The sequence below is a fragment of the Myodes glareolus genome, chromosome 24, assembly GCF_982192425.1.
Source record: "Myodes glareolus chromosome 24, mMyoGla1.1, whole genome shotgun sequence".
NCBI classification, from domain to species: domain Eukaryota; kingdom Metazoa; phylum Chordata; class Mammalia; order Rodentia; family Cricetidae; genus Myodes; species Myodes glareolus.
The window spans coordinates 29,336,797-29,352,584 of record NC_142049.1 but is presented as its reverse complement, the minus strand read 5'-3'; the positions used below and the strand labels follow the sequence as shown (position 1 = coordinate 29,352,584).

Here is a 15,788-nt window from a genome sequence, read left to right as displayed (position 1 = left end):
TATATGAGTTCATCTGGAGCTGTGAAATAATTGTACAGGTGTGCGCTTGACTTAATGTTTCTAAAGCCGTTGTACTATTTCATAGTCTTACCAGTCGTGCATGTAAATTTGGAGTCCACTGATTCCCTACCTACTCAGTTACTATGTTGTTTGTTTTTAACCTTTTTTTTAAATAGCCATTTCATTGTGATCTTGAATTTGCACATGACCCCAAGCAAACAACTTTGAACATCTTTATAAATCTTATTTTCCATTCGTTTGTCTTTTTCGGTAAGATGTCTATTTGAGTTCTTTTTAAAGAGCTGGGTTGTATTTCATTGTGTGTTTTATTGTGACAAAATCTTTGTAACAAAGTAGTCACCATTTTAGCATCTTAAGTGTACCATTCAGTAGCATCAAATGTGTTAGCTGTGTTGCACAACCAACACCATTCTTATTTCCAGACTTTATCATCATCCTATGAAGACACTCTAAGCCTATTAAGTAAAACCTCCCTTTCTCCAGCCTCTGGCAATCTCTGTCTATACACTGAACCATACGATAACTTCATATTAATTTTTTTTAATATAATTGTTTATTGATTCTTAGGGAATTTCACAACATGCAATCCAATCCTGCTCATTTCCCAGTCCCTGCACACCTACCCCTCACCTCTGTAGCATCCCCTCAAAGAAAATTAAAATAGAAACCGTTAATGAAAAAACCAAACAAAACAAAGAAACCATTTTGCTCCTCCATCTTCCCCACCTCCCAACACCTCTTCATTTATCTCAGTGGCACTGGGAGCTGCGGTCTTGCGATGCGCGTGCATTTGCTTGTTCATTGTATTGAGTTGTGGGTCAGGGTCAAGGCCTCTGGTTTCTGGTCCACCATCAACAATGGATCCTCAAAAAACTCTTCCCGGATATCCCATCATTGCCCCAAGTCATGGAGATTCTGCCATGGCCAGGGTTCTGCAGGGCCGGATCCTTCACACACCCTGGCAGGTCATGGATGGGGTAGATGCTGAGGTGGGACAACTCAAAGTCCTGGATGTGGGTCTGGGTGGTAACTGATTTGGTCAGTCTGGTCTGCTGGGGCCACTCCTCTCAAGGCAGGGGCAGAGACAGCTCTTCAACACCCACACCATCAGGCTGGCTCTCCCATGACTTGTGGTGAGGGGTTGAGGCATCTCTCCTGAGTGTGTGTGGCTATCTCTTCCATGAGGAGCTGGACCAGCTCTTCTGCTGTGGTGGCCAGCAAGGGGCAGGATCAGCTCTCCCAGGGCCAGCATAGGGCAGTGTGAGCTCAGCATAGGGCTGGGATTTCAACAGGCATGGATCCTATGGTCCCCTGTAGTATCTTAGGCAACAGAGATCAGCACAGACCCCAGCTACAGCAGGATTATAGACTCAGACGTTGCCCTTGGCAGCAGGGTAGGCCCAGATGTCACCATGGCTCCAGGTGGCAATGCAGGTCACTAGAATCTGCTTGGCCCCAGCAACAGCGTGGCTCTTGGACACCAGCACGGACTCAGGTGGGTGTTCAGGTCCCAGACGTCCGCTCCATCTTCAGTAGTAATGAAGTCGTGGACATCAACACAGACCTCGGCTGCTGTGGATCCACAGACCTAGACCTGGCTCATGGCAGAAGCTCAGGCGAGGACATGACCATGGCCCCAGGTGGCAGCGCAGGGCAGGCCAATCAGTTTGGCATAGCCCTGGTGACAGCATGGCCCTTGGACACTAGCATGGCCTCAGGTGGTGGCCCAGACCCAGACCCCAGGCATCTATGTGGCCTTTGGTGGGAACATTGGCCACGGATGTCAACACAGAGCCTGACTGGGGTAGGACCACAGATACGGCCCTCAGTAGCATCCCAGGCCTGGATGTCACCATGGCCCTGGGGAGCAAGGAGGTCACGCTCACCAGCCTGTTCCTCACTGCCTTCGCTTCTTCAGATCTGCCTCTTTGCACAGCACACAAACCATTCTGTTTCTCTCTCTCTCCCATTTCTCCACCATACATTATCGTAATAGCGTCTACTCGCCTGGTGCCTTGTGGCTCTGGGCAGGCCCGTGGATGTTTTTCATCAGTCTAAGCCCGTGAGAACTCAGGTGGGCCTGTGGCTGTCTTTCAGCTGTCTGGGCTATATATTTAATTTCTGAGACACTGTCTCTTCCAAAGAAACTGCAGTGTATACTCTCCCACCATGAATGGATCCATTCCAGTCTCTCAGTATTCCCGATACTGTACCATGCTACTGTCCCTTGTAGTGGCTGGTTTTAGGACGTGCAGCAGATACCATGACATCCACAGCTGCTCTGTGCTTGGGCTCAGTGGAGCTCTGACAGTAGCAGCAAAGCATACTTGACAAATAAAGTCTAGAGACAGCAATCTGATGATGCTTCCCTGCTCAGTCTTGTCTTTCAAAGCATCCTTGACTGGGAAGACCACTCCGAGAGACATCTGTGAGAAAGGAGACACACACTCAACTGTTGTTCATCCAGTGACTGTTAATTAGTACTCTCTATGCATCAGCAAAGCCTGGGGTGCCGGGCACACACACACACACACACACACACACACACACACACACTAGCAAGACAGGGTTATTTAAATAACGGAGGCCTTCCATGTGCCTTCTCTTTCTCACTAGTAAGAACTTTTTAACATCTGGCCCTTAATCATTGTTGCTGTTTTTAATCCACCCCACATGAACTTGCCAAATTGAAACTGATCTGGACAAGAAAGAATGACAAACAATGAACCAAGAGAGGCATGGGTTTGGGGCTAGCTTAGCACATTTGACAGCTGGAGTGTTGTGGGCTATTCACCACAGAAGACTGCCTAGACATGGGTTTAAGCCAATAGGAAGCCTTTATTAGTCAGACAGCAACTAAACTGGGTGTTCAGGATCCCGGTACAGCCCAGAGCCTTTCTCAGGATGAGTTCTTAAGCACAAAATGCATGTCCTGGATCGACAGACTTCAGTTAACAAGAACAGTCAGAAGCAGAATTACAGAAGCCAAAATGCAAGGGTAGTACGTTTAGAGACTATCCCAGAACTATGGAGTTGGATGGACGAGGCCTTTGTTTTAGTTTTGGCAGGTGGTGCTGTCTATGGGCTGAGTTTTACAACATGAATGGTACCTCCATCATGGTTCCAGTTGTGCTAAGGTCTGGGGGCTTACAGGAGGAGTCTTTGAAACATCTGATTTGATCAATCATTTTTTTCTTTTATTCATGTATTCAGTAAATGTAACCGAATGCCTATGATACAGGAGGCATCTCCAAGGCCCTTGTTTCTATTTTCAAGAATTGTCCAAGTTATTAGAAGTTTACACCCCAAAGGGAGGCAACCTAGCTTAGCTCCTTGATTCTCAGAGGAGAAACATAAGATCTCTGAGGAGAAAGGCATGTCCCTGGACTATCACTACAGCTAGCTGCTGTGTGTTCAAATACAAATAGGATAAGCTTCTCTTTTTCTTCCTATTTTCCCTGTACTGATTGAAGCTGTGGCTCTGGTACCCAAGTTCCCAAAACTCAGAGTAAGGCAACCATAGCCACCAACAGAACCAGGCCCATGCTGGAATCATCTACAGGTGCCAAGCAGGGAGTGGCAGCCGCTGGGACAGCAATAAGATCTGCATCACTTTCCAGGGAAAGCCTTTGTGGGGGCTACAGGCGTCCTAGCAGGGTACCACACTCAGGGAAGACCGCAGTGTTCAGCTCACCTCTGGATGCTTTCTGGTAATATAGATGAACCCTGTGCTGAAGCCTAGACGCTGACACCCCAAACAGAGGGGTCCATAGGGGTCTGTCACATTTTTGATCTGAGAAAACAAAACAAACAAAAAAAGGGGTAAGCTAGGGAGGGGTGACTGTGACTGCAGTGGCAGCCTTTGGGCTCAGTCTGTGTGTTATCTGTAAGACAGTCTTAAGGAAGTCAGTGGATTTACCCGTAGGATCAGCTAAGGGAATTATCCGGAAAATGCGCACTCATTCTGTTCCTGAAAGATGGGGCTCAAGATGAGGTTTTGCCACTTAGTTCTCCAGTGTCCCGATATGCAAATCTCGGCTAATATACCTTCCTACCACCCTCGGAGGGCTCTTGCTGTTAGCAGAGAGTCACACCTGATCTGAAGTCAGCGTCACAAATCCAAGCCATGGCTCTTGCCAAGCCAGAAACTTGCTGGCGAGTTTAAACAAGCTCCTGAATTTCTCCTTTCCTCAGTTTTCCAGTCTTCTAGGGAGTGTAACCATGCTCTCACCTTTCTGGCTTCTGTGAACATAAAGACCCAAGTAAGTGTGCAGGGTGTGTGGAAATCCAGCCATCAGGTACGAATTCAGGTGTGCCAGAAACTCTTCTGGGCCTTTCCAGTCCAAACAAATCAGAAATTGGAGTCACTTAAATACGTAAAGAATTTGATTTCCCTCTGTCCCTCTCTCCCTCCTTCCTTCGAAACTGGATAGCCGCCTCAGAGGTGATCTCCCAATAGAAGACAAACTGAAGACTAGGCTGGTGTCCTTCCAGTTGCTCCAAGATTCTGCAGCCGGGAGTCGGCTCGCGCCTGCCACCTGGTGTCACGTTCCGCCTACTGCCTAGAAACCACGTGTAAGAAAGTGCTTACAACCTAACTACGCACGTTGGTTTCGACCGGTTCTAACCAATAAGGACAGGGAAGGCGGGGCAGAGGAAAGCAAAAGCCCAATCACCTCCTACTTTCCAAGGAGAAGGTGGGGCTTGGTATTTACCATGTTGGGTTTGTCCGCAGCGCTAATTACTTTTTCCAAAGGCTGCAGGGCTTCACTCCGGCTGGCGTCGCCGCCTCGCGCGCCCCAGCTCTGCCACTACGGTCCTGGGGGCTGCTGGTCCCGAGTACCATGTGTGACGGCGCCCTGCTGCCCCCTCTCGTCCTGTCCTTGCTGCTGCTGCTGGTGTGGGGGCTGGACCCGGGCACAGGTAGCGTCGCTTGCTCTCGCGGCCGGCCACCTTCCCCGTGCACTCCCGAAGCATCCTGGCGCCCGGGTGCATGGGTGGACTGCTGACAGCATCACCGGAGGAGGAGGGCGAAGGCCGCGGCGGGGGAACTGGGCTCCTGTATCCCCCTCAGCAAGCTGTTGGCGCGCCGTCCCCTGGGGTGATCGGGTGGCTTCGCCGGCTCACAGAGGCCCGGCTCGGGGAGGGAAAGGAGTGCGGGGTCACAGCTGCACGATGTCTATGGAGCCCTGAGAGCCAGCGCCAGAGCCGCCACCGGCAGGAGGTCTGGTGGCCAGGCGGATGCTGACGCATGTCCTCTCTCCCCGCAGCTGTCGGCGACGCGGCGGCCGACGTGGAGGTGGTGCTCCCGAGGCGACTGCGCCCCGACGACGTGCACCTGCAGCTGCTACCGGGAGTAGCGGGGCTCCGGCAGTGGCGGCGACAGCGAGCATCTCTAGGTGGCCTTCGCGCCGGGCCAGGAGAGCGCGCCCTGCTGCTGCACCTGCCGGCCTTTGGGCGCGACCTGTACCTGCAGCTGCGCCGCGACCTGCGCTTCCTGTCCCCGGGCTTCGAGGTGGAGGAGGCGGGTACCGCGGAGAGCAGCGGACACCCTGCCGAGCTGTGCTACTACTCCGGACGAGTCCTGGGCCACCCGGGCTCCCTCGTCTCCCTCAGCGCCTGCGGCGCCTCCGGCGGCCTGGTACTGCCCGCGCCCCCTATGGGTCTGCTCTGCCCAGTCTGTTGCGTCGCCTGGGGTGGTCCCGCGGAGGGCTGGGCGGGAGAAGACCTTCCTCCCAGTTTCCCTTACTTGGCCTTCCAAGACTGTGCCGTCTGAGCAGAGGGGACACAGGGGAGGCCTGTCCAGGCTTCTGTTATGTGATGAACCTGGCCGAGGTGGGGTTGCATTGAGAAATCAGCTGTTGCTTTCCTAAGGGAACGCGTATGAAACTGTCGGGTCCCACTTGCCCAGCATCTGCACATGTGTGGGTGTTATGCACATGTTATGGGTGTTATGGGAAAACACTTCAGTGTCGATTTCATCTGTCTGGGGATGGAGCAGTAATGCACCTCTCTATCCTTTGAGTCTTTTTACGCTAGGAGGGCACCCCAGGCAGGCCATAGTTAACTTTATTCCTGTTAGCTGGAAGGTAAAACCTTATTTCCTTACCCCATAGCAGGCGTTTGTCTGGATCTACCCTCAGTGAGAACTGTGGGGTGCTCACCTGGCCCAGGCTTAAGCCCCGTTCCCGAGCTTCCTCTTTTCCAAGACCTTTCCTTGCTGGGTTTGAGACACCTGTGGCAAGTACACTAAGAAGCAAAGGGAGTTTGGGGTGCTTTTCCCTGTTTGTGCGCACACTCGAACACTTGGCTACATTGGTGTCAAGCCAAATTCGTCTCTGCTTCTCCGTGGTGCCCCCAAGGAAAGCACGTGGCTGGCAGATGGGCTGGCCCGGAAGAGCCTGGCTCACTCAGAGATGTACTTGTTGTTTCTCTGTAGTTTGTCGCAGTGCCTCTGAGACAGAGGTTTCTAATATTGGTTTGTTTGTTTGTTTGTTTGTTTGTTTGTTTGTTGTTTTTGGCAGGCCACCTTGAACCAAAGAGGTTGTCCCTTCGCTTACCTTGTCTCACCCCTACAATTCCCCAGCCTTCACCTACACAACCAGCAGCAACGCTGAAAAAATCTGTGACTCCAAAATTAATCTCTCAGAGGGTTCTGCTTACTTAGCACCGGGCTGGGGCTGGGGGGAGGGGGCTGTGGATGTAATTTCCTGGGAGCAGCCTAATTTTCAGGAATTTTCTGAGTTCCCATTTTACAGTATGGCTTACTTTTTGCTTAACTGGCGAAATTGGCAGCCTTGATAAAAAGAAGGCAAAGGCACAGATTGTGGTGGGGCCTGGTAGGTGTTAACGTGGAACAGGGGGCAAAGAGTATGGGCTGGGGGCAAGGAGGCTTAAGTATGAGTGGGAAAAGCTCAGATCGCTGGAGGACTCAGGTCAGAGCTGTATCATGTTCTGGGAGGAACTCAAAGGCCCACATCATTTTTCCTGTTTTTGCCAAAGTGTTTCAAGGCTAGGTCACATCCCTGTACTGTACATGGAAACATCTGAATCCCATTTGCTGCGGTTTCCTGAGTTTCTGGAGAGGTCAGAGTTTATACTTCTTGGTGTAAAGTTTCCAGCGAGGAGCTATCTGTGAAGGAGCCCAGGCTGGAAATCTGGAGAACATTGATTGAGAGTCCTCACAGAGTGATTGCAGAGCCTCCTCACAGATGGCATCTGAGCCAGCTTTTCAGGAAGACTGCGCTGCCCTTCGGCACCATGTGAGGGCGCTGTGCCTTAGAGAAAGGAACCCAGCCAAGACGGAGTTCACCCCTAGCCAGATGCGGGTGGACTTCTAAGTCCTTAGATTGTTCAATTCCAGTTTGAGGAGATGCTGCTGTTGTTTAGTCTGCCTTATCCATCCTATTCGTGCAAGCTGCACATTGGACACTCTCCCCGAGTTCCACGTAGGCAGAGGCTGAAAGCCGGATGAAAGAGGCACGGCCGGGAGCTGGTCTCCTGGTGTCAAGGTGGCCCTGGAACACAAAAGGAAGAAAGTCTTTGACCTTAAGCTACCTGAGATTGCCCTGCACCCCATCTTTGGCTTGGTGGTCCACCTAGGTGGATGATAAAAGTTGTGTCGGTTCTTTGAGCATGGTAGAAGCTTTCTTCAGTGTGCAGTCACATGTGTGTTTGCCAGGATAGTCTTAGCTGCAGTGTATGGGCAGGGAGCGTCGTCCAGCGATGCAGCTCTTGGTAGTTGTGGGCAAATGGGCTATTTCAAAAGCCTTCTTGTATTGAAAGAATCCTGTTGAGCAGGGGTTGCCGACTTTTCCCAGCAAGGAGCAGAAAGTGAATACATTTCCAGCTCGTCTCAGTCTTGCCTTCTCAGCCCCGCACCTTTCGAGGGACAACAGCTACGGGAGGTATCTAAGCACGTGAGTGAGTGTGTGGCTGAGGATGTTGGGTAGCATTTTGGTCATTAATTCATTTTGCCACAGCTAATGTCTACAAACGGCTGTGTTTGCACAGCGGCAGGGGTAGTGTGAGCCCTGTCTGTCTCCATGGCATTTATGTGGTTTGTGCTCAGAGATGTTGGGGGTCTGTTTAAAAGGCGCTATGTCGCCGGGATGGAGCATTGCAACACTGCCTGTGGGGCACAGTGTCTAAGTTGCCCCCGCCCCCGCCCCTCTCCGCCACACCCCTTGGCAGCAGACAGAGGCGTGGGCCTGTGGTGTTTCCCCTTCTTTGTCTTATCAGGAAGAGCTATGGCTGCTGCACTTTTTGGATCTTCAAAGACCCCAGGCCCAAGGATTAATTGTTTTCTTTTTCTGCTGCCTCATTTTTATTTACATTTCAGGGAGTCTTTAGATGTAGCGTAGTTTTGGAAGGATTCCTGTAACCACGGAGTTGGAAAGCAATGAGCTTTTGGCTGGTGGAGAAGGTATCTCTCCCCGTTTACCCAAGCCTCCCATGATTAGCACCAGGTGATGTAGGGGGCAAGCAGAATTCTAAAGTGAACTTCATGAGTAGGCAGGACAGTGTGGGTAGGGGGAAGGGACACGTCAGGAAGAGAAAGAATGCCCATCTCAGCAAAAGCTCTTTGTGGCTTGTCTAAAATGAGTGGGCGAAAGGACTGTTTTAGAAAGGTAGAGGTCTCAGGGGAGGTCTGAAGGCTGCCACTGAGTCTATGGACTCAGCCGTGGCTGCATTTCCTCCCAAAGCGCCACAATCAGAATCTGACCACGCAATCTTGGCTGAGGTCTGCAAGGGTATAGTGCAAGGGAGCTACGGGGCCAGAAAGGACACTCAAGCATTCGGACTGTGGAACACTAAGTGGCCAGGTCCATTTCCCAAGCCACCCTAGGAGGACCAAGAAGAGTAGAATACCCCCGGCAAACCGCTTTTTACGCTGTACAGCTTGATGTCTCTATCATGCAGGTGAGACATTGAGTTATCTCGGTGACCACCTTTGCTCTGACTGGCAAACACGGCGCCATTTTTGTGACCCATCCTTGGTGTGTGTGTCTCTGTGTGTGTGTCTTTTACAAACAATCCTCTCTTGGGGGCTTCTCCTGCAGCCTGTAGAGAGTGCGCACTTTAGTCTCCAGGAGAAGTGTGTGCAGATGGGAGCTGATGGGGACTGAGGCTCCCCAGCCAGTGAGGGCTCCAGCAGCAGCTGGGGTTACAAGAGGCTGGCCTGCGGTGCATGCTTTTCTAAGGAGGGCAGCTGGCAGTCACGGGGCCTTGGAATCAGGAGACAAACTTGGGATGCTGGCCTTGCACTTTACAAGATAGCATTATCCAGCTGTCTGTGGTTGGTCCATTGCTAAATTGCCCGGTTTTCTAACTCAAAGTCTTTTTGTCAAGTACAGTCACGGAGGACTTAGTTTGGGCAAAACTTTTAGAGTGTGTGTGACTTCTCGAAAGGGATCCAATAGGCCAAACTGCATTATAAGTTGTGATATTGACACAGACAGATACCGCTGAAGACATGATACCGCTGGTCATGTAGAGCATGAATGTGCTGAGAAGTACAAAGCGCATTCTTAGGTCTCCGTAGACGGCAATAACTGCGTGGATGCAAGAGGCAGGGATGCAGAAAGAAGGACCGAAGACTGCTGCGGAGTTTGGAGCTGAAGGTGGAAGAATTCACACAGTCTCAGAGGGACTTCTGCTTTGTTCTCTCTTCTCTGCCCTCCAAGCCATTTGTACTTCTCTTGTCCCTCTCAGGAGCTTCGTCCCCACACAGCTTTTCAGAGCTTCCTAGAACCTGTTAGGACGCCCGGCTCTGGCTCCTTTCTGAACACGACCTAGGGGGCTCAGATTTCTCTTTGAAATTCTACCAAGTGGCATTATTTTATAGGAAGAAAACCTCGAGGTGGTGTGTGTGTGTGTGTACGCATATGCATGCGTGCATGCTGGGATTACATGCCCTCCCCTTTAGCAGGTTCTGAGGATCAAATTCAGGTCTTCATGCTTGCAAGATTATCTCCCTCCTAAGCCATCTTCACTAAACCAATATCTCCTAGCCCGACTGCATTCCTGAAGTACATTCCCGGAATGCTGAATGGCAGCAATGGCCTGACCTTGGCTGTGTGTGAGAGGAAATGTTTCTCCAACTTTTGGATCTGTGTCTGTGACAATTCCAGTCGCTGGTTGGCTTTTCTTGGGGGACGGGGGTACACTTTTCTGCTCAGGTACGCAAATGCGTGGTCCTGTTTTTGTCATTTCGGTAAAGAAGCTGCCTGGTCCATTGAGACTGAGACCTTGAGCAAGTCCTAAACTCTTTGAAGCTCTCCTCACCGGAAACCATCCAAACCATAAACGACACTGGCCTGCTGTGGTGGAACAGAATAAGGCAGAATCTGTGAAAAAAGAAAAGATAGAATCTGTGAAATCTTTCAGTGAGAGCCTGGCTTATTAAGGCTTAAACCAGGTTTCTCCTCCAGCCCTAAGGTCATTTCCAGTTATAACTCAACCGGTTAGTCAGCAGGGTTGGATAGATCGCCATTCCACACCTGCCATGTGCAGAATGCTTGGGTCGGCCTCTGTCAAGCCTCAGGGATAAATGCAACGTAGACCTGCCTGAGAAAATGGTCCCCGTGTGCTTGGAAGGAAGACATACTCCAGCCTTTGGGGAAGCTGAGCCAGAGGAGCTCAGAGCAAGAGGAGATTCTAGAAGATGAATACTGGGACCAGGCAGGGTGGAGCCTCAGTCAAAAGAGGGTTGGAGCTGAAGGGAGAGGATGTCATATTCTAGGAAAGAAGAGTGATGGCCAAGCCACCAAGGTCAGGACCTCCCAAGATGAGGCACCCGTGAGTTGGTTGTGGTGGTGGTTATTTGTGCCTGGGGTTGGTTATTTAGGGGATGATGGGAGATGAACTGAATGCATATGTGTGGTGCGATGTGATGGCACACCCGATGCCCATCTGTGGCTTGTGAAACTTCCCTGCGCTGAGCAGGGACGCCTGCAGGGATGGTTAAACTGAGTGCTGAACCCTACCCACAGGTCATTGGTGGGTGCTGGTGCCGCCGCCGCCATTGGCCCAGATTTACACTCAGAGCTAGAGGTAACAGAAGACTTTCCAACAGCTGTCTGGGGAATCCTGGTGAAAGCCCAGTGGGGAGGACAGAGGAGGGACCCTTGGGATGACAGCTCCAGGCCTTTGATGACAGAGATGACCACGGGAAGGATGACAGCCACACAAAGGAGACTTCATGCAGCTGGAAGCTGGCAGTCCTTTGCAGCTGACTGACTGCAGTGAGCAGAAATGGGGAGACCAGCAAGGGGCCTCACATTCTGAAGAACTAATGTTGAGAAGAAGCGGGTGCCTGCATTCAGGAGTTAACCCTTTGTAGATGTGGCAGCAAGACTGTGGGTACAGGTTGGAAAGGCCCTCGTGTCTGTGTGTGCAGGGAGGGGCTTGAGAATAACCCATGTCTGTGTATGTGGGGAAGAGGTTGGGAAGACCCCCATGTCTGTGTGTGTAGGGAAGAGGTTGGGAAGGCCCCCATGTCTGTGTGTGTAGGGAAGAGGTTGGGAACAGCCCCATGTTTGTGTGTGCAAGGAGAGGGGTGAGAGAGCCCCCATGTCTGTGTGAACAGGAAGGGGGTTAGGAAGGCCCCCATATCTATGTATACAAGGATGGAATTGAGAAGGCCCTCATGTTTGTATGTGCAGGAAGGGGTTGAGAACTCCCTCACGTGCAGGGTGTTGGTTGTGGTGCAGAAGAGGTCTGGGTCTGTCAGAGTCTAAGCTCACTAGAGCATCAGAGGCTGGTGCAGAGGCAGGCTTGACGCCCCAGGAGAGCCGCTCCATAGACACTGCCTTGCCCATGCAGGAAGCACACTTGTCGTCCATTGACTCTGCCCTCAAACTTCCTGTGCCACCCAGCTCAATGCAGAGGAGCCCCAGGCCCACCCTGGTCAGCCCAGCGGGGGCACTGACATTCCAGTGAGACTTTAGGAGGAGGATGCTGTCAACTGTCACCTGGGTTCATGCACCACCCCAGGCGCCTGCACCCTGCCTGTCTTTATTGTAACTCTACCTCATGGTCATGCTGAGCTGCGGCCCTCATCCTGTTAGGAAGCGAGAAAAGCCTCTCACACGTTTTTCCAAGGCAGGAAAGTTAGACCTGTTTGGGGGAGGTTCTAAGGTAAATAATGCCCTCTCTCAGGAGGACAGAAGTGGCCCAAAGCAAGGACCCAGCACAAAAAGAGTGTTGAAAGTTAACCTTCCAGAGCAGGTTCTACCTGCTACATTTTATTGACCCATAATTCTTTTATGTGGGATTCCCAGTCTAGCCAAACGTAAGATTTCTTTATTAAGAGCATTTCACTAGGGGTTGTTGTTTAAAGCGAAGTCATGTGCCGGGGGAAGGTATGTCTCTTGGCCTTTCCTCTCCCCCAGCTCTCTCTGCAGAGGCAGTTGGCAGCATTGTGATCCCTGGAACACAGAGGCCTCGAGGAGCATTTCGGTGTGTCGGTCTGCCCACCATGATGGCTGGAGACTTGGAATAGGCCAGAAGAATCCCTACATAGATCTTGGGGTCACAGTGCAGGGTTACAGCCCACTTGTCCTGGATGGCCCAGGTTGTAACTCCAGGTGCTGCTGGACATCAAAGTCAAGGCACCAGGTAGTCTGAACCTCCACGTGCTGTTGAACGTTATCATGGTGGCTCTTGTCTGTGACTGTCCACTGGATTTCCCGATGAGTTTCAAAATGAATATCTGTGCTTGAATTCTATCTGTCCCTTCTGGAGCGGGGCCTGGATGTCAGGGCTCTTTATGGGATACCATGCATCTTGTAGTCGGGGATGACAATCCCTAGTCTAGGGCGCTGTGGGCTATCTAATTTAGTGGCATCTGGGACAGTCCATTCAAATTCTCTATGAACCGTGATGTGGCAGACTTGAAAAAAAAAATCAGGAAGAATAGTTCTGATCCTGCCTCAGTGAAACCAACTGTTAGGTTGTGTAAAATGTCTAATAACATGAGGGTAGACATTGGACTGCTAGGAAGGGGCTTAGGGAAAAGAATGGAAGACACGGAAGGAGGGCTTGTGAGTGCTTATGGGTAGGATTGTGGGTTGGGGACATAAGTAGCGTATCAATTCTTTTGACACAAATTGTCTACATTTATGGGACAACAGAACAGCTTATCCCTGGGTCTGTACAGATCAGGCAAGTGTTAGAGACACACAAGGAGCCCCCAGATGATGAGACTAAGACCCATGGAGGGGGAAGCGGTGGGGCCCTTCTATGACTAGCCCATAGGCTGGAAACTTCACGGAGCTGTTTCTCTTATGTACTTGTTCTGGTCATGTCTCTGCTTGACTGTCAGGTCCCCCGGGGACCAGGAGCTGCCAGGTAAGGAACAGCTGGTCTCCCCTTTGCTCATCCAACCACTTCCTCTAATCACAGTGGAAGGAAAGCTGCATTGCCCCACCCCACCCCAAGAAAAGATGCCCCGAGAAAAGTCTTTCTTTAAATTAAAAACTGAGTATGTGTGTGAAAGCTTTCCCACCAGAGTGACATCTCCAGCTCTAAAACCTTGTGAGCCGCCTGCTGCCTGATTTCCACACACTGTATGGGACGGACACCGGGGACTGGAGCTGGCTTTGGCCTCCCGCAGTCAGAGCCTTCCAGCCTGTCATTAGAGTTGAGGGCCAATTGTCACGGGAGGAGCGTTCTGTACTTGAGCCTCTTTTTGCACCGCCCACCACAGCCCCTCTCTGCTTCACACTCTCCACGCTATGTGAGTGAGAAAGCTCAGGAAGTTGACTCTGTCTCTCCTGTGGGCTGTGCAGTGCTACTTGGAGACAGTTTCATTTAGGCAGTAAAATCAGGGAGTTGTTCTTGGCAAAGGTCTAATGAAATGGAAACCTTGAGATTTGCTTAGGGCTGGACGTACGGTCTCACACTGCACGTTGGGAAGGACTCTGGGGTGTAGGTGATCTGAGTAGTTCATCTGATTTGCCTCCAAGCACTGCAGAACTTAACTGTCTCATTTGGCTTGAGGAAGAGGGTCCCGGGCTTGAGATAAAAGAAGTTGCAGCACTGTGCAGAGGACAGTATTTTCAGACTGCCCACCAGCCCAGCAGCATCGGGTACTGTTGAGGGACTTGCTAGAAGGGCACACGGTTGAACCCCACTCCAGATCTCCAGGGGATTCTGCTCCATACAGCTTTGAATCCCTGGTTCAGTATGTTGTAGTTGTTTTCTCGTATGAGATTTGCATGCATGCTTTGGGGACCAGAGGTCAACCCTGGGTATCTTTCCTTAGATGCTGTACACATTGCTTTTTTAAAAAATGAGCCATGATCTCTCTCTGGCCTGAAACATACCAAGTAGGCTAGACTGACTGGCTAGTGAGCCCCAGGAACCCTTCTGTCTCTGCCTCTTCCCCAGTGTTGGGATTATAAGCATGTGCCACCATGTCTGACTTTCATGATTGTGTGGCAAGCTCTTTACTAACCGAGGCATCTCCTCATCCCTGCCATGGCTTTAGGTGTAGAAGAAAGGAAGATGAATAAGAATGAATGAATATATATATATATATATATATACATATATGTGTGTGTATATACATACATATATATATATAAAATGATTATGTGTGTGAGTGTGTGTGCGTGTGTGCATGTGTGCATGTGTGTGCACATGCCTGTGCAAGTGCCGCTAAGGAGGGTCTGCCTCATCTGAATCTGTGCTGGCCAAGGCAGTCCTGATCTGTGTGGCTCAGGAGAAGGGATGCTGCACAGATCAGTGTTTAGAGTGGGTCCTTTCAACTCTGGCAGCTTCCGCTCCTTGTGCGAGGTTCGTCTTGTTTTCCTGACTGTGCATAGGAGGGGCACCCGGCAGGTACCCCAGGCAGGAGACACAAGCTGTTTCAGTGCCGCTGGCATTATCTCCCGGGACGGTCCTCTGCATAGCCCCGCCCCCAATGAATATTTACGCTATTAGAATGATAAATTAAGCTGGGCATTTTAATCCCAGTCCTCTGGAGACGGAGGGAGGTGATTTCTGTGCGTTCTAGTCCAGCCAGGGCTACATAGGGAGACCCTGTCTCAAAAGTGACGAATTAAAAAGTTCTACTTTTTAATTTGATTTATAAATCTTCCTGAACAGCATGTATTTTTACACACTGTTAAGAGGATTTTGAATTATATTTAGGCTCCTTTACAAATGTGGTTTTTATTTCACCGTTAAATATCTAGTACTGTCTTAGAAATGTAGCACATTCAATTTCACTTTCAAGTTCTTTTGGCTATTTGAAATTAAGCCTTTCTCTCGAGTATGAGATTGCATAAATCACTCTTCTTAGCCTGGCGGCCTGGTCTTACAGGTACAGGAAGACCTGAGCTCTCGCTTCACACGCCGATACTGCTTCTAAGATGAACATTTATAATCAGAATAAAAGATCAAATCTGTGAGATAGTCTCTCGGCTTCTCTAAAATGTTGCAAGTTTAGGATGGAAATTTGCGAGTCTCCACTCGCCGTCATTAATGCTACCCACGGAACTGGTTCTTTTTTGTCTTGGTGTTTAGTTCTAAATGTCCTCAAGGAAGGACAAGATACATTTTCCCATTAGGAATATCGTGTTCCCCCGCCACGGTTTGAAGGGTGCCTCCACAGTTGGTCACCACACTGCCCCCCTTTGCGCTTTGGAGATAGGTTCTCACTTATCCCAGGCTAGCCTCAAACTCTTGTTCCTTGTGACACAATCTCTCAAGCCGGAATCATGTGTGCCAGCGCAGCTAGTTCAAATGGACTTTATCGA

At 50.6% G+C, this 15,788-nt stretch overlaps 1 protein-coding gene and 1 long non-coding RNA gene across 3 annotated transcripts in view; one reads left to right on the top strand and one right to left on the bottom strand.

Moving 5' to 3' along the window:
- Window positions 1–551: 551 nt before the first annotated feature.
- Window positions 552–4,793, bottom strand: LOC148117986 (uncharacterized). The gene is made up of 2 exons (XR_015736263.1): window positions 3,716–4,793; window positions 552–2,447 (listed from the first exon to the last, which is right to left on the bottom strand). It is a non-coding gene; the product is annotated as an uncharacterized LOC148117986 (long non-coding RNA).
- Window positions 4,757–15,788, top strand: part of Adamts17 (ADAM metallopeptidase with thrombospondin type 1 motif 17) — a 309,925-nt gene continuing 298,893 nt past the window's right edge. For both annotated transcript variants that reach the window (XM_087901254.1, XM_087901253.1), the window contains exons 1-2: window positions 4,757–4,944; window positions 5,292–5,662. In XM_087901254.1, coding sequence (XP_087757380.1) covers window positions 4,866–4,944; window positions 5,292–5,662 — 450 coding nt within the window. In that variant the 5' untranslated portion in view covers window positions 4,757–4,865. The remainder of the gene's footprint in view (window positions 4,945–5,291; window positions 5,663–15,788) is intronic.